We start from the raw sequence: 20,657 nt of genomic DNA, 5'->3' as shown, positions 1-20,657 counted from the left end.
ATTGATGGCATTTATTAAGCGCTTACTATGTGCAAAGCACTGTTCTAAGCGCTGGGGAGGTTACAAAGTGATCAGGTTGCCCCATGGGGGGGCTCACAATCTTAATCCCCATTTTACAGATGAGATAACTGAGGCCCAGAGACGTGGATAATAATAATAATCATAATAATGATGATGGCATTTATTAAGCGCTTACTATGTGCAAAGCACTGTTCTAAGCGCTGGGGAGGTTACAAAGTGATCAGGTTGCCCCATGGGGGGCTCCCAATCTTAATCCCCATTTTACAGATGAGATAACTGAGGCCCAGAGAAGTGAATAATAATAATAATGATGGCATTTAGTCAGGGCTTACTATGTGCAAAGCACTGTTCTAAGCGCTGGGGAGGTTACAAAGTGATCAGGTTGCCCCATGGGGGGCTCACAATCTTAATCCCCATTTACAGATGAGATAACTGAGGCCCAGAGAAGTGAATAGTAATAGCAATAATAATAATGATGGCATTTATTCAGGGCTTACTATGTGCAAAGCACTGTTCTAAGCGCTGGGGAGGTTACAGAGTGATCAGGTTGCCCCATGGGGGGCTCCCAATCTTAATCCCCATTTTACAGTTGAGATAACTGAGGCCCAGAGAAGTGAAGTGACCGGCCCAAAGTCACCCAGCTGACAGTTGGCGGAGCTGGGATTTGAACCCATGACCTCTGACTCCAAAGCCCGGGCTCTTTCCACTGAGCCACGCCTGGGAGTCAGGTCATGGGTTTTAATCCTGGCTCCGCCACTTGTCTGCTGGGTGACCTTGGGCAGGTCACTTCACTTCTCTGGGCCTCAGTTCCCTCATCTGGAAACTGGGGATTGAGAGCGAGCCCCACTTGAGACAGGGACCGTGTCCAACTTGATTTGCTTGTATCCACCCCAGGGCTTAGAGCAGTGCCTGGAACATAGTAAGCACTTAACAAATACTATTATTATTATTATTATTATTATTACTATTATTATTAGTAAAGGTCCGAGGCCATGGCAGGGTTAGGGAATGCTGAGGGGTGGGTCAGCGGGAGGGATGGAAGGGAGAAGCCCACTGTTGGGTAGGGACTGTCTCTATATGTTGCCAATTTGTACTTCCCAAGCGCTTAGTACAGTGCTCTGCACATAGTAAGCGCTCAATAAATACGATATATGATGTTGACCGAAGTGAAGGTACAACTTGACGGCGAGCGCTGATTTGCGGGAGCTGAAGAGACACTCCCTCCCCGCCCTCTCTTTCTAATCCCGGTTCCGCCACTTGTCAGCTCTGTGACTTCGGGCACGCCGCTTAACTTCTCTGTGCCTCAGTTCCCTCATCTGGAAAATGGGGATTAAGACTTTGAGCCCCATGTGGGGCAAACTGGTTACCTTATATCTACCCCAGCACTTAGAACGGGGCTTCTTGGGGAAGCAGCGTGGCTCGGTGGAAAGAGCCCGGGCTTCGGAGTCAGGGGTCGTGGGTTCAAATCTCGGCTCTGCCACTTGTCAATCAATCAATCATATTTATTGAGCGCTTACTGTGTGCAGAGCACTGTACTAAGCGCTTGGGAAGTACAAGTTGGCAACATATAGAGACAGTCCCTACCCAACAGTGGGCTCACAGTCTGTCTTTGGGCAAGTCAGTTCACTTCTCCGAGCCTCAGGTACCTCATCTGTAAAATGGGGATTAAGACTGTGAGCCCCCTGTGGAACAACTTGATCACCTTGTAACATCCCCAGTGCTTAGAACAGTGCTTTGCACATAGTAAGCGCTTAATAGATGCCATCATCATTATTATTCTTATCATTATTCAGTGCTTAGAACGGTGCTTTTCACCTAGTAAGCACTTAATAGATGCCATCATCATTATTATTCTTATCATTATTCAGTGCTTAGAACGGTGCTTTTCACATAGTAAGCACTTAATAAATGCCATCATCATTGTTATTATCATTATTCAGTGCTTAGAACGGTGCTTTTCAAATAGTAAGCACTTAATAAATGCCATCATCGTTATTATTCTTATCATTATTCAGTGCTTAGAATGGTGCTTTGCACATAGTAAGCGCTTAATAAATGCCATCATCATTATTATTCTTATCATTATTCAGTGCTTAGAATGGTGCTTTTCACATAGTAAGCACTTAATAAATGCCATCATCATTATTATTATAATCATTATTCAGTGCTTAGAACGGTGCTTTTAACATAGTAAGCACAATAAATGTCATCATCATTATTATTCTTATCATTATTCAGTGCTTAGAACGGTGCTTTGCACATAGTAAGCTCTTAATAGATGACATCATCATTATTATTCTTATCATTATTCAGTGCTTAGAACGGTGCTTTTCACATAGTAAGCACTTAATAAATGCCATCATCATTATTATTCTTATCATTATTCAGTGCTTAGAACGGTGCTTTTCACATAGTAAGCACTTAATAAATGCCATCATCATTATTATTCTTATCATAATTCAGTGCTTAGAATGGTGCTTTGCACATAGTAAGCACTTAATAGATGCCATCATCATTATTATTCTTATCATTATTCAGTGCTTAGAACGGTGCTTTTCACCTAGTAAGCGCTTAATAAATGCCATCATCATTATTATTCTTATCATTACTCAGTGCTTAGAATGGTGCTTTGCACATAGTAAGCACTTAATAAATGCCATCATCATTATTATTCTTATCATTATTCAGTGCTTAGAACGCTGCTTTTCACATAATAAGCACTTAATAAATGCCATCATCATTATTATTATCATTATTCAGTGCTTAGAACGGTGCTTTTCACATAGTAAGCACTTAATAAATGCCAATCATTATTACTATTATCATTATTCAGTGCATAGAACGGTGCTTTTCACACAGTAAGCACTTAATAAATGCCATCATCATTATTACTATTATCATTATTCAGTGCTTAGAACGGTGCTTTTCACATAGTAAGCACTTAATAAATGCCATCATCATTATTACTATTATCATTATTCAGTGCTTAGAATGGTGCTTTTCACATAGTAAGCACTTAATAAATGCCATTGTCATTATTATTCTTATCACTATTCAGTGCTTAGAACGGTGCTTTTCACATAGTAAGCACTTAATAAATGCCATCATCATCATTATTATCATTATTCAGTGCTTAGAACGGTGCTTTTCACTTAGTAAGCACTTAATAAATGCCATCATCATCATTATTATCATTATTCAGTGCTTAGAGCAGTGCTTGGCACATAGTAAGCGCTCAACAAATATCGTTATTATTATTATTATTATTATTCATTCCCTCCCAGCCCTGCAGGAACGCTACGAGAAAGAGCTAGTGGCTCAGCAGCAGGGGGACGGTGGGACCGGTGGGCAGGGAGACCCCCCTGGAACTGTGCTGCCACCGGTCTCGCCTGCCTCCTTGGGCCCACCCTTGCTGGCGGAGGTGGAGCTGAAATGGGAGATGGAGAAGGAAGAGAAACGGCTGCTAAAGGAGCAGTTGCAGGGACTCGAGGTGAGGAGTTGCAGGGGATTTTACTTGTGACCGCCACACCCCACCCCGTCCAACAACAGAAACAAACAGAGGCTCGTGCCACCTGGGCAGGGGTGGCCCAAGTGGTTGCTGTGACCACACCTGTGACATCACCACCGGTTGGGAGGGGCTGACTGGGGTGAGGGCAGTTACCCAGGGGGCGGAGGGTCCACAGGAAGCCTTGGAAGAGAGGACTGGCTCTGACGATGGACCGTCCCGTTACGGAAGACTAGGGAACTGCGTCTAGGAGCTTCCGGAGTGACCCCTATATCTTCTTTCCCCCAAGACCTCCAAGCAGGCGGAGACGTCACGTCTGCACGAAGAGCTGACCAAGGTGGGTTCTCCCCTTTCCTGGGAGCCAACTCCTCCTCCTCAGTTGCCATATCAACCCGCCCATCTACATCCTCCAAGTTGCCTAGCAACTCTTGGCCGCTTCCACCTGGCTCTTTCTCCCTTGTTTCCCGCCTCCCCCGCAACTCAGGAGTAGTGGTCTTCCCTGAACCCTGCATTAGGAGATTCCTTCCACTACTTCCGATCCACCTGTTCGCGTCCCTGCCTGTGTCACTCCATTCCTGACCCTCCCCCCCGTGTCAGGGACCCCCTTTCCTTAACCCCGGGGTTTCTGACCCTTACATCTGTAACCCGTGCGGCTCTGTTTCCGCAGGTTTCTGAGAAGCTGAAGAAGAAACAGGAGAGGTAGGTGGGGTCCATAGAGGGGCACGGTCCTTTTTCCCTGGGATCAGGCTGGGGCAGGGGCCGGTAGGCCTCTGACCCAGGCCCGGTCAACTCAAGTCCACTGATCTTTCCCCTTCCTTCCAGCTTCCTGAGGTTGCAGACAGAAAAGGAGGCACTGTACAATGATAGCAGGTAGCGTGGGAAGGCAAGGCGGGGTGTAATGGGTTCTGAGGCCTGGGAGATTGCAGTTCCCCCACAAGTCCGGGCCTGGGGGTATGGAATCCGCGGGGTGGGCCCAGTCAGTCCGCTCCCCTCCCTCAGGACCAAGATCGAAGGACTGCAGCAGCAGAAGGACGAAGAGCTCAAGGCCCTGCAGCTGAGGAACCAGAAGCTGCAGCAGGATCTGCAGGTGGCCAGCCAGGTGTGAGGGCTGGGGCCGAGAGTGGATGAGCGAGACGGAGCGGAGGTTGCCGTTTCCGGCCTGGTTCCGGGGGTCAGAGGGAAAGTTTTATTCTAAACTGTCGCCTCGTCTTCCCTTCCAGAGCTTGGTGGAGCTAAGGGAGCAGCAGCAGAGCCAAAGGAAGGAGCATGAAGTCGCCCTGCAGGCCCTGCAGGACCAGGCAGGAAAACCACCTCCCTCTTCCGTCCCCGTCTCCACCCCCCACCCCCCGCTCCCTAGCAAAGGCTCGGGGGTGAGGAGGGATCAGAAATCTGACGGAGGATTTGGGGACCCAGGCCCTCCGCCTCAGGGAGGCGGGCGGTGCGGAGAACGGGGCCGGGTCTCGTTCCGAGTCTCCCCTCCACCTGTGCGGCCGACCCTCTGGTCGGAGAGAGGCCAAAGACCCAGGGCCGGGCTCTTCCAGCTCAGGGTCGTTTTCCCACCATCTCCCCCTCTCCGCTGTGATCTTAAAGCGCTTGTTGGGCTCCCCGGCCATGTGGAGGAGATCCAGGAACCCAGCCCAGCGTCGGGGGGCGGGGAGGAAGTCCCAGACTCTCCCCCCTGGGGTAAATCAGTGCAGTCATTCGTTCAAACGTATCTGAGCGCTTACTGTGCACGGAGCACTGTACTAAGCGCTCAAGAGAGTACAATACGACAGTAAAGAAGACACATCCCCCGCCCAGGGTCAAGCTGGGGGCCGCCCTGCTTGTGCCCCGCTGTAGGGTGTGGGACGACCATTTCTCTCGCTGAGGCTTCCAGGTTGGCCCCCTAATTCCCTCGTGGGTGCCAGATTGTTCTCCTAGCCCCAGCAGTGTGCTCTGTCTCTCTTGGTGTCTGTCTCTGTCTCATCCTCTAACTCTCGCTCGTTCTCCTTCTCCCTCTCTCCCTCTCTCCTTCCCTGCCTCTGCCATGCCCTCCGCCCCCCCGCCCCGATCTGTGCTTTCCGGCAACTCCCCGCTTGTCCTCTCCTCGCCCGCCCGGCCTTTGGATCTCTGGCTCTCTCTCTGCCCTTGGCCCACCCCTCCTGGCTCTCCCTGTCCTGTCCTTTCCCTCGCGTGTTTCTATCCTGTGCTTCCTGGGGTGCCCGGGGTGCAGGTGGCTTGCCAGAGCGCTGAAAGCCAGGAGCAGGTGGAGAGCCTCCTGTCAGAGAATGATGCCCTGCGCACCAGCCTGGCAGCCCTAGAGCAGGTATGGCCTCAGCGGGCGGGGCGGGGGCCTGGACACCTGCCTCCCGGACGCATGGAGGGTGGAGCGGCGCGACCAGGGACGAGAGAGTTTGGGCCTGAAGGGCCCGGGACTGGCTCTCACCTGATCCGAGCCTGATGAGAAGAACCCAAGCATCCTCCTAGCCCCAGCTTGCTCTCTGACTTCTCCCCATCGGCCGTTCCCTTCGGCGTGTATCTTCCTGTTGTTGCTCTGGGCCCGGAGAGCAGTGGAGGTGTTCTCTTGGGGGAGGTGGGGCGGGGTCCGTCACTTCGGGTGACCTTGGGCAAGTCACTTCACTGTGCCGGGCCTCAGTTACCCCATCTGTAAAATGGGGATTAAGACTGTGAGCCCATATGGGACAGGGACTGCGCAGCGTGGCTCCGTGGAAAGAGCCCGGGCTTGGGAGCCAGAGGTCGTTGGTTCTAATCCCGGCTCCACCACTTGCCAGCTGTGCGACTTTGGGCAAGGCACTTCACTTCTCTGAGCCTCAGTTCCCTCATCTGGAAAATGGGGATTAAGACTGTGAGCCCCACGTGGGACAGCTGATCGCCTTGTATCCCCCCCCAGCGCTTAGAACAGTGCTTGGCACATAGTAAGCGCTTAACAAATGCCATTATTACTACCCAGTGCTTAGTACAGTGCTTGACGCATAGCACTGCGTCAAATTCCATTAAAAAAAAAAAAAGGTTGGGGTGAGTATGTATTGGCCTGAGCTAGTAGAAATGGGGTGGGCGGGGGCTGGAATTGGGGAAAATCAGTCAGCCCCATTAAAAGTAGGGAGAGTGTGTCTGTCCCACTGGGTGGAGTAGGGGGGATGGGCCTTCTTCATTGGGACTGTGGGAGGGCCTGGGCCAACGAGCCTCCAACTTTATTACTTCATCATCATCATCAATCGTATTTATTGAGCGCTTACTGTGTGCAGAGCACGGTACTAAGCGCTTGGGAAGTCCAAGTTGGCAACATATAGAGACAGTCCCTACCCAACAGTGGGCTCACAGTCTAAAAGGGGGAGACAGAGAACAAAACCAAACATACTAACAAAATAATACTTCTTAGAGGGAATAACTTCTGCCCTAGCCCACGGACATTATTAATTGTTTATTGTTATTGCTGTTATCACTATTAAGTGCTCTTATATGCCAGGCACTGAGGTAGAAACAAGCTAATCAGGATGGGCACGGTCCACGCCCCTCATGGGGTTCACAGTGGTAATCCCCGTTTTACAGATGAGGGACCTGAGGCCCAGAGAAGTTAACTGACTTGCCCAAAGTCGCACAGCAGACAAGTGGCGGAGCCGGGATTAGAACCCGAGTCCGCTTGATCCCCAGGCCCCGTGCTCTGTACACTAGACCATGCTGCTTCTGGCTTAGCCCTGTAGAGGTGACGGGTCCCAAGGCTATCCTGCCGGGACAGGGCAGTACTAAGATGGACCCCGTTCTCCGTTCTCGTGATGGTTTGGGGCTGCGGGTAGGCCTCGGCTTGGGCCCCGGGGTGGCAGGAGTATTGGTGTCTGTCGGTGACTCGGTCTCTCGGTTGAATTACACGTCTTTGGGAACGTCACCCATGCAAGACGGCACCTCCAGAAAGACGTGTGACCGTTTCTAGCCACTGCCGGGTCTTTGTGGGCTCAGGTGGGACCAGTTGCCCTGGTCAGTGGTATTGGCTCAAGTGGACTGGGCAGGATCAAGGTGAGCAGGCTGGGGTTTCTGGCCCGTGCAGGCTACGGGGGCCCATCTCCAGCGGCCAGTGGGGCTGCCCCGGGCATTTTGGGGTCTCTGGCTTGGAGGGGCCCATTCTGGAGTGTGGAATCAAGTGCCACTGAGGTAGCTTCTCTGGGATCGCTCCGGTACCCTGGAACTGCCCACCGCTGACCGCTAAGGGTAACATTGGAGGCACTTTCAGGGCTCGATTAATATAGTGTTAGTCTTATTGAGCACTTACTGTGTGTGGGGCATTGTAATAAGTGCCTTGGAAAGTACGGTATAACAATAAACAGACACATTCCCTGCCCACAAGGAGTTTACAATCTCGAGGGGGAGACAGATCGGTTTTGTGGCTCTCGAGGGGTAGGTTTCGGTGGGAGTAAGGAAATGTATTGGCCATCCCCCCTACCCAGAGCCACCAGTCAGCCTTCCCCCGCTTAAGGCCCGGGGCCTAGTCAGTCAATCAATCAGCCAGTCGTATTTATTGAGCGCTTACTGTGTGCAGAGCACTGGACTAAGCGCTTGGGAAGTACAAGTTGGCAGCATATAGAGACGGTCCCTACCCAACAGTGGGTTCACAGTCTAGAAGTGGGCTCACAGTCTAGAAGTCTAGTCTAGTCATCATCATCATCATCATCATCAATCGTATGTATTGAGTGCTTACTGTGTGCAGAGCCCTGTACTAAGCGCTTGGGAAGTACAAGTTGGTAACATATAGAGACAGTCCCTACCCAGCAGTGGGCTCACAGTCTAAAAGGGGGAGACAGAGAACAAAACCAAACATACTAACAAAATAAAATAGAATAGATATGTACAAGTAAAATAAATAGAGTAATAAATATGTACAAACATATATACATATATGCAGGTGCTGTGGGGAAGGGAAGGAGGTGAGATGGGGGGGGATGGAGAGGGGGACGAGGGGGAGAGGAAGGAAAGGGCTCAGTCTGGGAAGGCCTCCTGGAGTCGCAGCAGCTCTGCTCACGCAGGTCCGATCCCAATCCCGATCCCAACAGATCCAGACGGCGAAGACCCAGGAGCTGAGTCTGCTGCGGGAGCAGAGCGCGGGGCTGGTGGCGGAGCTGCAGCAGCGACAGTCGGAGCGAGAGGCCCTGATGGGGCAGCGGGATGACCTGAACAGCCAGCTCCAGGTAGCGGGGAGCCAGCGCCTCTCTTTGCCCGGCCCCGGGTCGGGGCACAGAGGGTGCTCCCTTCCCCCCGTTTCCCGAGATCGAGGGACAGGCATTCACCAGCGAGCGAGGGATCCGGGGACGGGGCTGCCCCGGGGGTGGGGGTGCAGAAGCCAAGGGTTCACCCGCCAACCCCTCACCATTCCCACAAGGAATCCGTCCGAGCCAACAGTCGCTTGCTGGAGCAGCTGCAGGAACTGGGGCAGGAGAAGGAGCAACTGCTGCAGGATTTAGAGGAAGCTCGCAAGGTAGGGTCCTCTTGGGCCCCGAGCCTAGTCCACCCCCACCATCTGCACCATTGGAAGCAGCGTGGCTCAGTGGAAAGAGCCCGGGCTTTGGGGCCAGGGGTCATGGGTTCAAATCCCGGCTCTGTCAGTTGTCAGCGGTGTGACTTTGGGCAAATCATGTAACCATTCATTCAGTCGTATTTATTGAGCACTTACTGTGTGCAGAGCACTGGACTAAGTGCTTGGGAAGTACAAGTTGGCAACATCTAGAGACGGTCCCCACCCAACAGCAGGCTCACAGTCTAGAAGGGGGAGACAGACAACAAAACAAAACATATTAACAAAATAAATAGAATAAATATGTACAAGTAAAATAAATAGAGTAATAAATATGTACAAACATACAGGTGCTGTGGGGAGGGGAAGGAGGGGAAGGCGGGGGGAGGGGGAGTGGAAGGAGGGGGCTCAGTCTGGGAAGGCCTATGACTTTTTTTAATGGTATTTAAGCGCTTACTATGTGCAAAGCACTGTTCTAAGCGCTGGGGGGATACAAGGTGATCAGGTTGTCCCACGTGGGGCTCACAGTCTTAACCCCCATTTTCCAGATGAGGGAACTGAGGCTCAGAGAAGTGAAGTGACTTGCCCAAAGTCACACAGCTGACAATTGGTGGAGCAGTGAATTGAACCCATTTCCTCTGACTCCAAAGCCTGGGCTCTTTCCATTGAGCCACGCTGCTTCTCGTGCCTCAGTTCCCTCATCTGTAAAATGGGGATGAAGACTGTGAGCTCCCCGAGGGACAAACCGATCACCTTGGAACCTCCCCAGCGCTTTGCACATAGTCAGCGCTTAATAAATGCCATCATTATTATTATTAACTGCGCCCCTCACCCGGGGCACGTAGATAGGCAGGAGGGTGTCAGGAGTGGAGCCCTGGGATGGTTGGGCGGGGGCCGGTTGGCTCCGCCAGGCTGGGAGGGGGCACCCGCCCCGTCCTTGGGGTGGGCTTGACCGGGGACTCCCCTCATCCCCACCGCCACCGCCCCGGTCAGAGCGCGGAGAAGCGGAAGGTGATGCTGGACGAACTGGCCATGGAGACGCTGCAGGAGAAGACACAGCACAAGGAGGAAGTGGGGGCCGTGCGGCTGCGGCACGAGAAAGACGTGCTGGCCATCCGGGCCCGCTACGAGCGGGAGCTGCGAGAGCTGCACGAAGACAAGAAGCGTCAAGAGGAGGAGCTGCGGGGGCAGATCCGGGAGGAGAAGGTGCCCGCGCCCGGGTTGTCCCGTCACCCCAGGACCCTTTTCCCCCTCCTCCCCGACACCCGGCTCCTCCTCTTCCCGTTTGCCCCTGCCCGCTCTCCGTAGGGGCCCTCTCCTCTTCCAACTAGAATCCCCACCTTCTGAGAACCCGTTAACCGGTGACTCCGCTCTTCCCCCCGGCTCGGCCCACCCACGCTCTCCCTCCCCGCCGCCCAGGCCCGGAGCCGAGAGCTGGAGAGCCTGCAGCAGACGGTGGAGGAACTGAGAGCCCAGGTCCACTCCATGGATGGGGCCAAGGGCTGGTTCGAGCGGAGGCTGAAGGAAGCCGAGGTGGGCCGAAAGGCGGGGGGTCCCCACTCTTGGTCCCGGCTGTTGCTGGGGGAGGTGGAGGCTTTGGGGAGCGGGGCTAAAAACGGGCCTTTCGCCCCCTCCTCCCTGCCAGGAATCGATCGAACAGCATCAGCGGGAGCACCAGGAGGCCCTGAAGCAGTGCCAGGAGCAGCACGCTGCTCAGCTCCAGGTATTCGCCCCCCGAAAACCGCTCCGGATTTTGCCATCTCTGTCTCCACGCTCCCTGTCCCGTCCCGATCCCAACTCCCCTGCCCCGAGTGAGTTCCGCCGGCCTGTACCTCGGCCGGAGCCCCTCCCGGGGAGACGGGAGGAGGGTCCCAGGTGGACGCGGTCGGCGGACTCGGGCGCGGTCACCCGCAGGGCCAGCAGGAAGTGGCGGCAGGCCTACAGGACCAGCTGCGAGAGGCCGAGGCTGCTCGGGACGAGCACCTGGACACCATCAACCGCCTGCGCCAGGTGGATCCTCTCTCTGCCCTGGGGGGCCCAGTTCCACCCCTCTCTGCCCGACCCCCCAACGTTGCGCCGTAATCTTGCCTGTTCCCCTCCACAAGCTGAATCCCGGTCCATTCCTCTCCCCAGCCCAGAACCCTGCAGACTGCCCCGATTGCATCACTTTATAATGATAATGATGGCATTTATTAAGCGCTTACTAGGGGCAAAGCACTGTTCTAAGCGCTGGGGAGGATACCAGGTGATCAGGTTGTCCCACGGGGGGTTCACGGTCTTCATCCCCATTTTACAGTTGAGGTAACTGAGGCACAGAGAAGTGAGGTAACTGAGGCACAGAGAAGTTAAGTGACTTCACTTTCTGATGATGATGATGGCATTTGTTAAGCGCTTACTTTGTGCAAAGCACTGTTCTAAGCGCTGGGGGGGATACAAGGTGGTCAGGTTGTCCCACGGGGGGCTCACAGTCTTCATCCCCATTTTACGGTTAGGTAACTGAGGCACAGAGAAGTTAAGTGACTTCACTTTCTGATGATGATGATGATGATGGCATTTGTTAAGCGCTTACTATGTGCAAAGCACTGTTCTAAGCGCTGGGGGGGATACCAGGTGATCAGGTTGTCCCACAGGGGGCTCACCGTCTTCATCCCCATTTTACAGTTGAGGTAACTGAGGCACAGAGAAGTTAAGTGACTTCACTTTCTGATGATGATGATGGCATTTGTTAAGCGCTTACTATGTGCAAAGCACTGTTTTAAGCGCTGGGGGGGATACAAGGTGGTCAGGTTGTCCCACGGGGGGCTCACAGTCTTCATCCCCATTTTACAGTTAGGTAACTGAGGCACAGAGAAGTTAAGTGACTTCACTTTCTGATGATGATGATGATGGCATTTAAGCGCTTACTATGTGCAAAGCACTGTTCTAAGCGCTGGGGAGGATACCAGGTGATCAGGTTGTCCCACGGGGGACTCACCGTCTTCATCCCCATTTTACAGTTGAGGTAACTGAGGCACAGAGAAGTTAAGTGACTTCACTTTCTGATGATGATGATGGCATTTGTTAAGCGCTTACTATGTGCAAAGCACTGTTCTAAGCGCTGGGGGGGATACAAGGTGATCAGGTTATCCCACATGGGGCTCACGGTCTTAATCCCCATTTTACAGATGAGGGAACTGAGGCTCAGAGAAGTGAAGTGACTTGCCCAGTGTCACACAGCAGACAATGTAGTGGAGGTGGGATTTGAACCCATGACCTCTGACTCCAAAGCCCGGGCTCTTTCCACTGAGCCACGCTGCTTCTCAGCTCGGAGCAGCCTGGGTGGGATTGGGGGCGGAAGGGAAGGGAGATGGGAAGGGGGAGGAGGAGGCGGCCACGCGCGCCTCCCAGAGCCTCGGCCGTCTGTGACGTCCTTTCGCCTGACTCCCCCAGGAGGTAAAGGACACAGTGGACGGGCAGCGGATTCTGGAGAAGAAGGGCAGCGCCGCGGTGAGCAGCAGGGGGTGGGGAGGAACGGAAAGGGGCTCAGAGTCACTCGGCTGGGGGCCCCCCGCTAAAAAAACTCCCACAGTCGGCCCCGTCCCCCCATTCTCCCTCCTGTCCCCGCCATCAGCCTGCCTCTCCTCCTCAGCTGAAGGATCTGAAGCGCCAGCTGCACCTGGAGCGGAAGCGGGGAGACAAGCTGCAGGAGCGGCTGCAGGAGATCCTTACCAACAGCAAGAGCCGCTCCGGTGAGCCCCCGGCCTCTGGAGACCGGGCTTTACCGCTTAGGGCACCCTTGGGCCCATCCCACCCCTCTGCTGCTGCCTCCCGCAGTGCCCTTGTCCACGGGTCCCGGAGGCCGGCCCACCGGACAGCCCGATCCTCGGTCCCTCCTTGGTTGTTCCCGTCCTTTCACTTATTCAGCCGTATTTATTGAGCGCTTACTGTGTGCAGAGCACCGTACTAAGCGCCTGGGAGAGTACACTATAACAATAAACAGACACAATCTCTCTGATGAGACAGAGAGAGAGCCTGGTGACAGATGTAGTGGATGTTCCTTAGTCTTCATTCAGTCGCCTAAAGGGGAAAGGAGGCTCTTGAATCTAAGCCGCCCTTCTCGGATCAGGGCTGACCCACAGCGGGGCTTGGCCGGAGGGAGTTCGGCCTGCCCGAGGTGAGGAGGCGGCGACTCGGCTCGTCCGTTCGATGCCTGGTCTGCTTCCTCTGCCCGCTCCGTCTCTGCCTTTCCTTTTCTCTGGCCCTGTTTTCTTTGGTTTCTGCGTTGCTTACTGTCTGTCTGACCGTCTTCCTGAGGCCTCCCCTGAGTCTGTGTTCCTTCCTGAGGCGTTAGAGCCGTGATTGGTGCGTTCCTTCATCCCTCCCCGTCTTCTGGCTCTTCTCCGGAGCCCCAGTCTAGCCGTCCCTCTCCGGCCCAGCTTTGCCGGGGGTGAAGGGGGCAACCCGGGCCCACAGGTATCAGAACCCATCTGGCCCTCTTGGGCAAGGAGCCACAGCAGGGCTCCCCATCCCCCTTGCCCCACCAGTTGCAGGCCAGTGTGCACGCGTGTTTATGTATGTGAGAGAGACTTTTAGACTGTGAGCCCACTGTTGGGTAGGGACTGTCTCTATATGTTGCCAATTTGTACTTCCCAAGCGCTTAGTACAGTGCTGTGCACATAGTAAGCGCTCAATAAATACGATTGATGATGATGAGAGACAGACAGACAAGAGTGGGGGAGTATGTGTGGGTATGCTCCCCTGCCCCTCTCACGCCCACCGCCTTGACCCTCCAGTACTCCTACGCTTAGGGCCTGGGGACTCTGTTTTTGGCAGTCCAGCCTTGGGAGATCCTTGGAGGTCCTGAATTTCCAGGAGGATCCCCCCACCGCCTGCAGAGTCTGTCTTTCGTTGCTCCGTGAATAGTTGATAACCCAGGGTAGAGTGGCGGGTGAAACTGCAGCGTGCCAGATGGGTGACCCAGGGATAGGGATGCATTTAGCTTTAATTCTATTTATCCTGACGACTTGGCACCTGTCCACGTGTTTGGTTTAGTTGTCTGTCTCCCCCTTCTAGACTTTGAGCCCGTTGTTGGGTAGGGACCGTCTCTAGATGTTGCCTTGTACTTCGCAAGCGCTCTGCACGCAGTAAGCGCTCAGTAAATATGATTGAGTGAATGAATGATGGGGCACGCGTGTTTTGTGGGCGGGGGCGGTCTGGGCCCATATCTCGGCCTGTCTCCGGCCCTGGGTCTCTCTGCCTCTGCCCCCAAATCTCTGTTTCTCTCCCTGTGTCTCCGTCCGCTTATCTGTGCCGTCCATCCCCTCCTCTCTGCTTGAGGCCGATTCTGTCGGCCCGTGTCCCTGCCCCCAAGTCTCTATGCTTGTGTTGGCGCCCCGTGTCTCTGTTCCCGGGTCTCTTTCTGCCGCTGCCGGCCCAGCCGCAGAGTTCAGCGCCCAGTCCTCTCCCCGGGAGGTGTGTGTGTCGGGGGGGAGCATCCATAATTCATAAGTCTGCTGCCAGCCGGGCTTTCCTCACTGCGGCAGCCGCTCCTGCTGCTGGCTGGAGGGGCGGAGGGGGAGGGGAGCAGAGTGAGAACCAGTGACGGGCAGACGGGGGGAGGTCGGGGCACACTTAGGTCTTGAGTGTCTCGCTCCTGCCGGACCGACCAGGAGCATAAGAGCGGGGCACCTGGGGATAGAGAACAAAGGGATAAGGGCCGGAGAGGTCCAGGTTGTCCGAGGCCCTTGACCCTGTCCCCGGCCTCCCCTCGGGCTCAACGGCCTTTTATTTCACCAAGTGTCTCTTTCGACTTGCCAGGCATCGAGGACCTGGTGCTGGCGGAAATCAACTCCCCCAGCCGGGCCCAGACTGGAGACAGCAGCAGCATCTCCTCCTTCAGCTACCGAGAAATCATGAAAGAAAGTTCGACCCCCAGCACCGCCAAGGTGGACTGGGCCGGGCAGGGGAGGGGATGCCAGGGGCTCGCTCTCACCTGAAACCCCGGGACCTCCCGGGTGGGAGGTGGGGCGAGGAGAGGGCTGACCGTGGGCAGCTACGGGGGTACAGGAGGCTGGGACTCCCGTGCTGAGCGGCCAGGTGTGAGCCCGGCTCCCCGCCGTGGATTCTTCTCCTCCCAGACCACCACGGGCAGCCCCCAGGCGCAGCCCCCTCGGCCGGCCGAGCTGTCAGATGACGAGATTGCTGAGTTATTCCAGCGCTTGGCGGAGACCCAGCAGGAGAAATGGATGCTGGAAGAGAAGGTGCCCAAGCCCAGGCCTTCCCACCCGCTCTCTGGCCCGGCTCCCTCTCCTCCTTCCCCCGCCACACCCTGTTCAGCCCCCTCTTTTTTTTTATGGTATGTTTAATGGCTTTTATTAAGTGCTTACTATGTGCAAAGCACTGTTCTGAGCACTGGGGAGTTTACAGAGTGATGAGGTTGTCCCACGCGGGGCTCACAGTCTTCATCCCCATTTTACAAATGAGGGAACTGAGGCACAGAGAAGTGAAGTGATTTGCCCAAAGTCACACAGCTGACAAGGAGGAGCCAGGATTTGAACCCATGACCTCTGACTCCAAAGCCCGGGCTCTTTCCACTGAGCCACGCTGCTTCTCATCAGTTGACCACTGATTATGTATCAGGCGCCGTTCTAAGCCCTGGGGTTGATACGAGATAATCGAGTCCCTGGCCCACATAGGACTCCCGGTCTAAATCGGAGGGAGGAAGAGTTACTCCCCATTTTGCAGATGAGGTGATGAGGCACAGAGAAGTGAAATGACTTGCCCGAGGTCACCCAGAAGATAGTTGGCACGGAGCTGGGATTAGAACCCAGGTCCTCTGACCTCCAAGCCCGTGCTTTTTTCCGCTAGGCCACCCTGCTTCTCATGCTCCCCTCTTTTCCTGGACAGCCAGGAGGCCGCCCAGACCTCAGAGTGACACCTTCCTCTGTCCCTCCCCAATCCACAGGCGCTGGGTGAGGGCAGGTAGACCCTCTTTGTACCCTCTGATGCTCTTGGGGAGGGGGAGGCCCCCGAGAAGGGCATCAAGTTATCCACTTCTCTCCTCTCCCTCCTCCTCCTCCTCCTCCTTCCTCACCTCACCCCCTCCTCCTCGCACCACTCGGCAGGTGAAGCACCTGGAGGTGAGCAGCGCCTCAATGGCGGAGGATTTATGTCGCAAAAGCGCCATCATCGAGACCTACGTCATGGACAGTCGCATCGGTGAGGGGATGGCGGGTGGGACAGACTGAAGGGACACGAAGGGGCAAGGGGCTGCAAGGCCGCTTCTCTTGTCACTGTCTCTCTGGGGCCGTGGTCCGGGCCCAGCTACTCCAGGGTACCGGCTCCCCTCCTTTTCCGTTCCCTTCCCGCTAGGTTTGGCCGGCTCTGGAAATTTCCCCTCTTGGTAGAATGAATGGGAAGGGGCAGGGGCCCGGAATCTGGGCTAGAGCCCGGTCAGAGACACGACTCAGGAGCCCCCGCAGCCTTCAGAGGGTTGGGCCGGGCACGGAGATCTGGGGTCTGGGATTTGGCAAGGACCACCCGCCGAGAGTTCTCCTCACCGTCTCCTAACCCCTCTCCTTGACAGCTGCCCTTCTCGCGGGTGCGTGTGCACGCGCGTCTCTTGTCTCCTCAGGTTACCCCCTTCTCCCCCCCTTCCCACTCCCTGCAAGACGCTGCAAAGTCATTGACGAGTCCCAGTTAACAGTGACAGAGACGGGTGGGAAAGGGGCTGTCAGCGTAGGTGAGACTTGTGGTGTCTCTCCCTGCCTTCTGAAATGGAGGTTGGCGTCGTCACCTGTCTGCCCTTGCCGGCGTCTTTTCCCCCCACCTCCCCCCGATGCCTTTGCCTGGAGAGGCGTTCTGCTAGGCCCCAGTTCTGCTCTGCTGAACTCTCTCGGGCCTTGGGTGCCAGGGTTTCTTCTGTAGTAGCTCAGCCCCCACCCCGCCGGACCTCCCCACATCTCCCTTTCCTCGCTGCTCCCCAGCTGGGAGAGGGGAACTGGAGCCTGGCAGGGAGAGTTTGGGATGCAACAATGGCAACTCCAGCTGCCGTGTATCCGTTTCGGGTCCTTGCTCGCTCCCTGTCTCGATTAGGGTCAAGTCCCCTCCGTGTCCGCCCCTCGGGGTGGGTGAAGATTCCCTTAGCCGAGTGGGAGGTTGTGGGGGGAGAAAGGGGGTCCGGGCCCCTCCGGCTCCCAGCCCTGACCACGTGGAGGGGCTTCCCCTCATCCCACCTTGGTAACCAGGGGCGTTCTGAGGGAGGTTTTGAGGGTGGGCGAGGGTCAGGTGGCGGCCGGACTGAGCGTGGCGGGCGGGTGCCTCCCAGATGTCTCCGTGGCAGCTGGGCACACAGACCGCAGTGGACTGGGCAGCGTCCTCCGGGACCTGGTGAAGCCAGGGGATGAGAACCTGCGGGAGATGAACAAAAAGCTGCAGAACATGCTGGAGGAGCAGCTCACCAAGAATATGCACTTGCACAAGGTGGGCCTGGGGCCCGGGAACCGTCGGCACGGAGCGGGAAGGAGGCGGAGACCCAGGGCCGGGAGAAGACGGGGAAAGGAGGGGCCGGAAAAACGATCTGGAGAGCCAGTTCTCCCGGGGGATTCCCCTTCTCCATCCTGGCTCCTCATCACCCCTCCTCCCTCCCTCCGCTTCATCCACCCCTGTTATCCCATCCCTCTCCTGGGCAGGAAGGGCAGACGAGACAGCGCATTAAGGGAGTGAGGCTGAAGACCGTTGTTGGGTAGTGACCGTCTCTATATGTTCCCGATTTGTAATAATAATAATAACGATGGCATTTATTAAGCGCTTACTATGTGCAAAGCACTGTTCTAAGCACTGGGGAGGTTACAAGGTGATCAGGTTGTCCCACAGGGGGCTCACAATCTTAATCCCCATTTAACAGATGAGGGAACTGAGGCCCAGAGAAGTTAAGTGACTTGCCCAGAGTCACCCAGCTGACAATTGGCGGGGCCGGGATTTGAACCCATGTCCTCTGATTCCAAAGCCCGGGCTCTTTCCGCCGAGCCACACTGCTTCTCCAAGCAGTCAGAAAAGGGTCCTCTTGTACTTCCCAAGCACTTAGTACCGTGCTCTGCACACAGTAAGCGCTCAATAAATACGATTGAATGAATGAATGAAGAGGCCCCTGCAGGCTGGGACTTCAGATCCGGGCCCAAGCTATTAAGCCTCCTTACCTACCCTTCTTCTGTTCACCCCCACTCAACCCCTCCTCTGGTTCCTTCTCTTTTCCAACATCCTTTCGGTCTCCTTCACTCTTGTTTTATCCTTTCCCCCTTCTTTTTCTCATTTTTCCTTCTTTCCTTTCCCTCTTCCCCCTTCCCTTTTCCCGGTCCCGTCCCAGCCACATACCCTCCCAGCAGCCTCAGCTCCCTTTTCCCTTTCTCAGCTGTGTATGTACTCTCTCTCCCTCCCTCACTTCTCTGACCTCCGTGCTCCCCACTTTCTGCCATTCCCTGAGTTGGGAGAAAGAGAAAGGTTCAGTTGGAAAGCGGAAGTCCCCCTCTGTCCCTCAGTTTCTCTCGCTCCGTTCCTGGCGCAGTGCCTCTCACCCAAACTAAGGCCCTCTCTGGGGAAGGACCCAGCCCCCAGCTCCTCCTTGTCAGTTTGATGCCGTGAGAGCAGGGGCTTGGGATCAGGACTTGGAAGTTGGGAATCTCTTCAGCTACCCCACTTGTCGGCTCCCTGCCTCCTTTTGGGAATCTTGGAAGCCGGCCCCCCACTCTCCAGCACATCCCCACCCCCCTCCCTCGTCGCCTCTTTCCCCAGCCACTGAGGAAGAAGCCGGAACCCAGAGAAGAGCAGAGTGATTAAAGATCCAGTCAGCATTGATTTATGGGGAGAGATTAAGAGAATTAAATATGTATCAACGATAAGCGAAGCTGGGGGAGGGAGGGCACGGGGGAAGCGAGGTAGGGACAGGCCCAAGCTCTGGTCCTGTTGCTTCAGACGGGGCAGAAGCCCGAGCTTTCCATCCTCTCCGGCCCCCAGAGCAGCTGGGCGGGCCCTCACCCCCTGGGTACGGGGTGGGAGCCGCGAGGGAGGTGGGGAGGAAGGTGAAGAGTGCCCCCTGAAAAGGAGCCGTCCCCCTGACACCTGTCTGTCGCCTGCAGGACATGGAGGTTCTGTCCCAGGAGATCGTCCGACTCAGCAAAGAGTGCGTGGGCTCCCCCAGTCCCGAGCCGGCCCCGGGGGACACCAGCTGAACCCCTCCCGTCAGGGGCCCCCCACACCCTGGAGCCCCTTTCCAAATCGGCCGTGCCCCTTAGTCGGAGGGGAGCCCTTGGGGGAAGGAGAAACGGAGGGCTAGGTTGGGTGGGGGGTGATTAAAGGGGTTCAGGACCTAATCCAGTCCGTTGCTGCTGATTCTCCGTACCCTCGCTTGTCCTCAAGCCCCACTCTCCCCACCCTGCCAACATGTGGTCCCATTTTTTTGGGGGGGCCTGCCCTTTTCCAAAGAGCTGGGGTTCTCTCCTCTCGGTCGACAAGGTACGAGGGGGCCAGAAAAGGGTCCTCTTGTGAGTGGAGTGGGGGCTGTGTGGTTACAGGGGTGACAACCCCAGGCTGTCTCCCCCGAGCCTGGAGAGGGGTGAGGAGGGCCCCTGGGGCACCTCTTCCATCTTCCCTTCGGAGCCGGCTGCAGGCCTGGCCCCCTCCCTGCATGGACACCCTCTCCCCCCCCAGTTCTCAAAGATCAACTCTGTCTGTGTGGAGGCCAGGCGTGGCGGGGCCCCGGGAGGCCCGGGGATCGGGAATGGCACTGGGCCGCTCTGCACTTTGGCAGAAGTGGGGCTCTTATTTAATGTTCCCGTGACGTGTGTAATGATGCTACTGAAACAATGTCTACCCGCAGCGCCTGCTCTGCCTCTTCTTTGCGCCGGATTCCCGAGGCGGGGGCGGAAAAGGGCGGGAATCTTAAATGAGGGGAGAGAGAGGCTGGGGAGCGGAGATGGAGATGGGATTTCTCGGTGGGGTGGGAGCCAGGTGTCCCTGCTTTCCTGCGAAGGAGCCTCTCTAGGGGCTCCTCCTCCTCCTCCCCCAACAATCATTCATTCATTCATTCAGTCGTATTTATTGAGCACTTACTGCGTGCAGAGCACTGGACTAAGCGTTTGGGAAGGACAAGTTGGCAACACTCATTCAATAGTATTTATTGAGCGCTTACTGTGTGCAGAGCACTGTACTAAGCACAAGTTGGAAACATAGAGGCGGTCCCTACCCAACAGCGAACTCACAGTCTAGAAGGGGGAGACAGGCAACAAAACAGGTTAACATAATAGAATAGAGTAGTAAATATAGAATAGAATGGAATAATAGAATAGTAATAGAATAGAGTAGTAAATATAGTAGACAAATTAACAGAATAGAGTAGTAAATATGTACAAGCAAAATAGAGTAATAAATGTATATATATACACAAATATATATATATATATAAATATATATACAGGTGCTGTGGGCAGGGGAAGGAGGTAGGGCGGAGGGGATTCATTCATTCATTCAATCGTATTTATCGAGCGCTTAGTGCGTGCAGAGCACTGTACTAAGCACTTGGGAAGGACAAGTTGGCAACATTCACTCATTCCATCGTATTTATTGAGCGCTTACTGTGTGCAGAGCACTGTGCTAGGC

The 20,657-nt window shown here is 55.2% G+C and overlaps 1 protein-coding gene across 2 annotated transcripts in view; it reads left to right on the top strand.

The window, feature by feature from the left end:
* The window catches only part of GRIPAP1 (GRIP1 associated protein 1), a 33,728-nt gene extending 13,846 nt beyond the window's left edge, over nt 1-19,882 (top strand). The window contains exons 7-26 of one of the 2 annotated variants that reach the window (XM_038748033.1): nt 3,306-3,511; nt 3,816-3,863; nt 4,194-4,225; nt 4,349-4,396; nt 4,526-4,625; nt 4,747-4,824; nt 5,739-5,831; nt 8,569-8,703; nt 8,895-8,990; nt 10,020-10,232; nt 10,446-10,559; nt 10,672-10,749; nt 10,941-11,036; nt 12,456-12,512; nt 12,655-12,754; nt 14,823-14,950; nt 15,143-15,265; nt 16,130-16,223; nt 17,332-17,486; nt 19,139-19,882. In XM_038748033.1, the coding sequence (XP_038603961.1) occupies nt 3,306-3,511; nt 3,816-3,863; nt 4,194-4,225; nt 4,349-4,396; nt 4,526-4,625; nt 4,747-4,824; nt 5,739-5,831; nt 8,569-8,703; nt 8,895-8,990; nt 10,020-10,232; nt 10,446-10,559; nt 10,672-10,749; nt 10,941-11,036; nt 12,456-12,512; nt 12,655-12,754; nt 14,823-14,950; nt 15,143-15,265; nt 16,130-16,223; nt 17,332-17,486; nt 19,139-19,231 (2,087 nt within the window). In that variant the 3' untranslated portion in view covers nt 19,232-19,882. The remainder of the gene's footprint in view (nt 1-3,305; nt 3,512-3,815; nt 3,864-4,193; nt 4,226-4,348; nt 4,397-4,525; nt 4,626-4,746; nt 4,825-5,738; nt 5,832-8,568; nt 8,704-8,894; nt 8,991-10,019; nt 10,233-10,445; nt 10,560-10,671; nt 10,750-10,940; nt 11,037-12,455; nt 12,513-12,654; nt 12,755-14,822; nt 14,951-15,142; nt 15,266-16,129; nt 16,224-17,331; nt 17,487-19,138) is intronic. The other variant, XM_038748034.1, reaches the window with a different exon arrangement.
* The last annotated feature ends 775 nt before the right edge of the window (nt 19,883-20,657 follow it).

The sequence above is a fragment of the Tachyglossus aculeatus genome, chromosome 6, assembly GCF_015852505.1.
Source record: "Tachyglossus aculeatus isolate mTacAcu1 chromosome 6, mTacAcu1.pri, whole genome shotgun sequence".
In the NCBI taxonomy this organism is placed as follows: Eukaryota; Metazoa; Chordata; class Mammalia; order Monotremata; family Tachyglossidae; genus Tachyglossus; species Tachyglossus aculeatus.
Note: the sequence above shows the minus strand (reverse complement) of the source record. Positions and strands in the feature narration are given on the sequence as shown.